The 7,563-nt window shown below is 34.1% G+C and overlaps 1 protein-coding gene and 1 pseudogene across 1 annotated transcript; both read left to right on the top strand.

Moving 5' to 3' along the window:
- The first annotated feature begins 714 nt into the window (after positions 1–714).
- Positions 715–2,463, top strand: LOC133876059 (cytochrome P450 71A1-like). The gene is made up of 2 exons (XM_062314357.1): positions 715–1,638; positions 1,726–2,463. Exons 1-2 carry the CDS (start codon positions 715–717, stop codon positions 2,350–2,352), a joined length of 1,551 nt encoding a protein of 516 aa, XP_062170341.1. The 3' UTR covers positions 2,353–2,463.
- A 2,782-nt stretch (positions 2,464–5,245) lies between these two features.
- LOC133876058 (phenylacetaldehyde oxime monooxygenase CYP71AN24-like) lies at positions 5,246–6,223 on the top strand (annotated as a pseudogene).
- Positions 6,224–7,563: the final 1,340 nt, after the last annotated feature.

The raw sequence follows: 7,563 nt of genomic DNA, 5'->3' as shown, positions 1-7,563 counted from the left end.
AATTAGATTCTCTTGTTCCCTCAATTAAAAAAACATTAAAGGAACTAAAAGTTGTATCATTGATCTAGAGCTTAACGTCAAGCTGGCTAACGTGTACAACACTGAATTAGAAATGGCCAGCTGTCAGCTAAGGTGTTGGAAGGTAAGATTAACTAATTAAAATTTTTTTTTCTAACTAATTAAACTCATTTCCTTAACCGTTAACACCCCTTAAGCCAAGCATGTGCTGTGAAAATGCATGCATGCATGACCAAGCACTGATTGACACCTCACACTCTAAGGTTTTAAACGCATGTACACCCATTTAGCTCCTTCAATTGACACCTTAGTCGATTTTCATGTGTTAAGACTCGGTGTCGGTCCTCCATGCATTTGTCCCTTGTGCCTTCGCAAAGGATTGGCTAATGTAGCCATAGTGCATATATGCTAGAATACCTTAATGTCAAGATTTCTTTCATCATTTTTAAATATGTTAACTGAAGTATCTAAGTAAAAAGTAGAATGCAGTTTTCCACATTTCCAAATGCGCAAGAAAAAGCAAAAGATGCCTAGATTTCCTCGGGATTTTATTCACTAATAGACTTCAATTATTCCACTGGTTGTTTTACAAATTAATTATTATTATTATTTTGTAGAGATTGTAAATAGAAAAGCTTCTATATATTGTTGAAGGAATGGGTTGCAATTCACATTGTGCTAAACACTTGAGAGGAAATGGCTCTACTATCATTGCAAGAGCTATACAAAATAACCTTCCATCCCCTCCTAATCCTCTCTCTTCTTTTCCTTTTCTTTTTTCTTTATGCTAACCAACATACTAGACATGGCAAACCAAATTTCCCTCCATCCCCACCAAAGCTACCAATCATAGGAAACCTTCACCAGCTTGGCACACTTCCACACCGTTCTCTTCAAGCCCTTTCTAAGAAGTACGGCCCTCTAATGTTCTTATACTGGGGCAAAGCTCCAACCCTTGTTGTGTCATTTGCTGATATGACTAGAGAAATGATGAAGACACATGATATCGTTTTCTCAAACCGACCCCAAACCACAGCTGCCAATATCTTATTCTATGGATGCAAAGACGTAGCGTTCTCATCCTATGGTGAGTATTGGAGACAAGCTAGAAAAATTTGTGTTCTCGAACTTTTGAGCCTCAAAAGTGTGCAATCATTCCAGTATGTAAGGGAAGAAGAAGTTGAAGCATTGATCAACAAGATACGTCACTCGTGTCTCAAAGGGTCTTCTGTTAATCTAAGTGAGATGTTGATTGCAACCTCAAACAACATAATCTCTAGATGTATACTTGGACAAAAGTTTGAAGAAGGAAAAGATGGTAAGAGTAGATTCGGACATCTATCAAGAAGGGCAACGATGCTACTTGGAGCATTCTGCTTTGGAGATTTTTTCCCTTTTTTGGGATGGATTGATGTTCTTACGGGATTTATCTCAAGTCTGAAAGCCACTTTCAGAGAATTAGATGCTTTATTAGATCAAATGGTTGAAGAACGCAAAACAATCAAAACTAAAGATGATGAGCCTAATAGGAAAGATTTAGTTGATATTCTCCTCACACTTCAAGAGAAAGGCATGCATGATGTTGAGCTCACTCAAGCCAACCTCAAAGCAATCCTATTGGTCTCTCTCTCTCTCTCTCTCTCTCACACACACACACACACACACAAACACATATTTAAAGTCTAATTTGTGTTTCCATAATTTCAGGACATGTTTGTGGGAGGAACTGATACTAGCTCAACAACTTTGGAATGGTTAATGGCGGAGCTCATAAAAAATCCAAATATTATGAAGAGAGCACAAGAAGAGGTGAGAAGGGTGGTGGGGAAGAAATCAAATATAGATGGGAATGACATCAATCAAATGGATTATTTGAAGTGTATTCTCAAAGAAACTCTAAGACTACATCCACCAACTCCTCTCTCGTTACCTCGAGAAACATCAGCAAGTGTAAAATTTGGAGGTTATGATATTCCGCAAAAAATAAGAGTATTTCTCAATATATGGGCAATCCAAAGGGACCCTAAAGTATGGGAGAGGCCAGAAGAATTCCTCCCAGAGAGATTCGTAGACAATCCGGTCGATTTCAAAGGCCAAGACTTTGAATTCATCCCATTTGGAGGTGGGAGAAGGGGATGTCCGGGGTTGACATTCGGTGTTACTTCAGTCGAATATGTGGTTGCAAACATCTTATGTTGGTTTGACTGGAAGTTGCCTAGCGCTAGTGTAGAGGGGAAGGACTTGGACATGAGTGAATCTAACGGCCTTATTGTGACGAAGAAAATTCCTCTTCATCTTGTACCAGTATTGCACTCTCCTTCTTCTATGCATTAAGAGATTTGTGGTTGATGCGCTTATAATGTAACTTTTCTTCGTTCACTTAGTGTGTTTTAGTATTTGCTGTTGTTTATGTTTGAAATTAATGTAATCATGTAAGGGGAGGTGACTTCAACCTTAATAATAATAAATAATTAAAAGCAACATTACATAACTAGGACGTGTCCTTGAGAAAGCAACATTACACATTATTATAAAAAATGATATAAATACGTCTCTTACATATCTCATTTTTAAATTTTATTGGTCCTATAAATTTAATAGTAAATTTAAAACTTAATAATTATATGAAGATGTGTATAATTTCTCCTTAGAATAATCAATGAGATCCAGCAAAGATCCTCTTTTTATTTCAGTCTGTCTTTTTGTGTGGGGCATTATCAAAATTGCAGGTTGTCCTTACGAACTTCTACATCTGGTACTAAACTGACCCCAAACCACAACAACTTAATGTGGGGTTCATCATTCTTTTATCCCGTTAGCCTAATGCTGCTTTAACTGCTTGAACCTTTAGGAATTAAATTTATAAGCCCAAATAACTCCAAACAATAACTCTTATACAACTTTTGTACAACTCTAATAACTTTTTTTTAAGATCAACCATTGAATATTTAGGGTCAACATATAGGAAAACCAATACAATGGTTGATCATAAAAAAAAGTAGTTAAAGTTGTGCAAAAGTTGTATAAGAGTTGTGCAAAAAACATTATTTCATAGGAATTAAATTTATTCGCCCAAGTTTTATAAAATAAAACAAGTCTTAAATAAATAAATAAATAATTGAAGCCCAAAACAGATGGTCAAATTTCATAAGCTCAAATAGAGACCTAAAAGAAAAATAAATAAATAATACAATTAGCTTCAATAGGCTTGTGCCACTTGTCATCCATGACCTATTATAGGTTACTATTAGTCACAATTGATTTTATGAAACAAATATGACCGCATTCTAATTTGTATTTAATCTGTGATGTACTTATTTAATACAATTTTTTTTTTAAATAAATGATATTTAAATGAAATAGTCAAAGTAGATAATTAAAATGTTAAGTCTAATGTAGTGTTTTGAAAAAAAAGAAGAATTGTTAAAATAGAGAAAGATAATTCATCAGTTAAAATATAGAGTAAACTTGATGATGCTGATGTAATATTTTTTTCCTTTTCCTTTTTTTTTCAATTTTTTTTTTCTCTGCGGATGTGATACTCTAATATCATAGAAATATGGCCAAAACAAAAAGGTGGTGCTGGACTTGAAAGTCAACATTTTATATATGAAAAATAAAAGTATAGAAAAAGAAGACAAGAATGATTCTCTAGGAAGTTTCCATGCGAAAGTAACATTACACACTATTATGAAAAATGATATAAAATAAATATTCCTTAAACTCTTATTTTTAAATGGACAGAAATTTCTTACAAATTAGTTCGTAAAAAATTTCATACAAACCATATCTAATATTAACATTAGTCTCTTAACATGTGAGAATTACGTGTTGTTTTAATAGCATGCGTTTTTCACATGCTTTTTAAATAACATTAATAAAAAAAATATTTACTTCTCACATGCTTAAAATATACATGTCATTCTTATAAGTGAGTTGTTAAAATTTTTTTATAAATTAATTTGTAAGAAATTTATGTCATTTTTAAATTTATAAGATTCACAATAAATCATGTAAATTTGATGATGAATTTAAAACTAAATTATATGAAAACGTATATAATTTCTCATTATAATAATGAACGAGATCCACCAAAGATCTTCTTTCTCTTTCAGTATGTCTTTCTGTGTGGGGCATGTCGGGGCTGTCCGGCTGTGTGCGCGGTGCCGATAAGATTTGCTTCGATAATTTCAAGCAGAATTGTTTCTGTACGTGAGAGACGCAAGAGTTGCAGTACAATTCACGTTTTTGCAGCTTCTATATTATTAAAAAAAAATAATTCAATCTAATACGCCTTTCACGCCACGTGAAAAAAAAGGGGCGTGGCACCTGAAGGAAATCCTTCTTTGGGATCCGATGCAATTTTATGCAAGCAATAATTGGCTCCAATAATTTCATTTTTTTTTTTTTTTTGGGGATGGATGGCTCCAATAATTTCTTGCAATAAATTACATGGAATTCAGTGATGCAGATGGACTAACAGCACTGAGTTTTTCAGAACATCACCCGCTTGGACGTTAATCGGGGATTTTTTTTTTTTTTTTTTTTTTTTTTTTTTTTTTTTTTTTTTTTTTTTTTTTTTTTTTTTACAGTAGAACACTCAAATTATTATTATTTTTTTTTCACAGTAAAATAAGGACTATTTTTTTAATTTTAATTTTTTTTTTTCACACTAGAACACTCAAATTTTTATACGAACCATAACATTAACAATAATTGGATAATATCCCCAATAATCAGTATTAAAATAAAAACTTTTTCCAACCAGTACAATCATTGTAACCCTCTTCCCCAAAAACGTACTTCTCTTCGTCATTAGAAATTATTATAATCAAAATGATAATCCTTCGACTTCTTGTCAAGAATTTCAAATATTATCATTCCTTGATACACCTTCAATTTTCAGTGCTTCCAGCATTCCGCTGATTAGTTCATCCTTTGGTTTCAAAAGAAGGATTTGAAGGACTAGCTAGCTTTTTTCAGCTCAACCACTTTTATGGGTTTACATAATCCCTGATATTGCACCTTGACAGATGGGACATTGTTGCTAAACCTTATCTTCTGCCGAACTTGCCTTATTATTGCACGTTATAGGTGGGACATTAATGTTGTATATCGTCTCCTGCCAAAAGGAGAAATAGACAATACGTTTGATACGTACGTATCATTAATTGGGCAGAGCTGGGTTGTTAGTAACCTTCTTCTAAACACTTGAGAGATCTAAGAAATGGCTCTTCTACAATCATGGCCAAAGCTACACAAAATAGCCTACAATCCACTCCTTTTACTTGTTTTTCTCATCTGTTTTCTTTATGTTTTTAAGCGAATGAGAAGTGGGAAACCCAATTTACCTTCATCCCCACCAAAATTACCGATCATCAGCAACCTACATCAACTTAATTGGCAAACTCCCACACCAGCCGCTCTCTTCAAGCCCTTTCTAAGAAGTATGGCCCTATAATGTTCTTATACTTGGGCAATGCTCCAACCCTTGTTGTTTCATCTGCAGATATAGCTAGAAAAATTATGAAAACACACGACGTCATTTTCTCAAACCGGCCCAAAACCATAGCTGTCAATATCATACTCTACGAGTGTCAAGACGTAGCCTTTTTACCCTATGGTGAGTATTGGAGACAAGCAAGAAAAATTTGTGTCTTTGAACTTTTGAGCCTAAAAAATGTGCAATCGTTTCAGTATGTAAGGGAAGAGGAAGTTGAAGCATTGATCAACAACATACGTGATTCATGTCTCAAAGGGGCTTTTGTTAATCCAAGTGAGATGTTCAATGCCACCATGAACAACATAGCCTTTAGATGTATACTTAGACAGAAGTTTGAAGAAGAAAATGATAAGAGTAGGTTCGGACAACTATCAAGAACAGTAATAGTGCTATTTGCAGCATTTTGTTTTGGAGATTTTTTCCCTTCTTTGGGATGGATTGATGTTCTTATGGGAATAATTCCGAGTATGCATGATAACCACTTTTAGAGGATTAGATGATATTTTTGATCAAGTGATTGAAGAACACAAGACACAGAAAAGTGATGATGACCAGCCTAATAGGTTTGATTTCGTGGATATTCTCCTCTGAAAGCAATTCTAATGGTCTCTCTCTCTCACACACACACACATGCACATATATACAGTACTTGCACTAAAAGAGTTTGGAGAAACTCTGTTCTGGTTAACTTAAACCAAAACAATAAAGTCACCATATATTTATAATCACAAAAGATTGAGAGCTTCGTACAAGAGATACAAACAATTCATAGAAAAAATAGAAACTAGGAGAAAGAATTTTCAAGTGAGAAAATCAAAGTAAAGCAAATATAGAAATGAGATAACTTCTATCGACTGCTGTCAGGAGGCAAGGGCTTCCGTGCATAAATCATGGAGTGAATTGTTAGGCGTGAAACTGGGAGCCTCATAAATCGTTATTGAGCTGTTGTTAGGCAGTTGTTGATGGCTGAAGTCAGCGTGGATTATGGAATCAGTTAATTACCATGAATCATGGGATTTTATCCTTAACATGCACCTCTAAAGTTTTTTTTTTTTTTTTTTTTTTTTTTCACATTTTCAGAACAAGTTTGTGGCAGGAACTGATACTAATTCAACAGTTTTGGAATGGTTAATGTCAGAGCTGATCAAACATCCAAGAATCGTGAAGAGAGCACAAGAAGAGGTAAGAAGAGTGGTAAGTAAGAAGTCAAAGATAGACATGAATAACATCAATAAAATGAATTACTTGAAATGTATCCTTATAGAAACTCTAAGACTGCATCCACTAATTCCTCTCTTGCTACCTCGGGAAACATTAACAAGTGTAAAAATAGGAGGTTATGATATTCCGCCAAAAACAAGAGTATACTAATGCATGGGCAATGCAAAGGGACCATAAAGTATGGGAGAGGCCAGAAGAATTCATTCTGGAGAGATTCGAAGACAATCCGGTTGATTTCAGAGGCCAAGACTTTGAATTCATCCCATTTGGAGGTGAGAGAAGAGGATGTCCGAGGTTGACATTCGGCGTTGCTTCAGTTAAATATGTTGTTGCAAACATCTTATGTTGGTTTGACTAGAAGTTGCCTAGTTCTAGCATAGAGGGGGAGGACTTGGACATGAGTGAATCTAACGGCCTTACTGTGACAAAGAAAATTCCTCTTCATCTTGTACCAATACTGCACTTTCCTTCATCTATATATGCATCAGGTGCCTCGTAACTTTTCTTCCTTCACTTGATCTGTTTTAGCATTTGTTGTCTGTTTGAAATTAATGTAAGGGAAAGTTACTTCAACCTTAATAATAATAATAATAATTAGTGAAGCTTGAGTGTTCTATTAATAATAATAATAATAATAATAATAATAATAATAATAATAATAAGTTTGAGTGTTCCACTTTCATGGAAACTTTCATGCTCTATTCCGTCAAATAGATTGTACACAATAATATGGAAAACATTACCCACTAATCAGTGAAGAGAATTTCATGGGACGTACGACACTTGATATATTCATCCAAAGAAAAAATTAAAAATACAGA

Source organism: Alnus glutinosa, chromosome 8 (genome assembly GCF_958979055.1).
Source record: "Alnus glutinosa chromosome 8, dhAlnGlut1.1, whole genome shotgun sequence".
NCBI lineage: Eukaryota > Viridiplantae > Streptophyta > Magnoliopsida > Fagales > Betulaceae > Alnus > Alnus glutinosa.
This window is presented reverse-complemented; position numbering and strand designations above follow the sequence as displayed.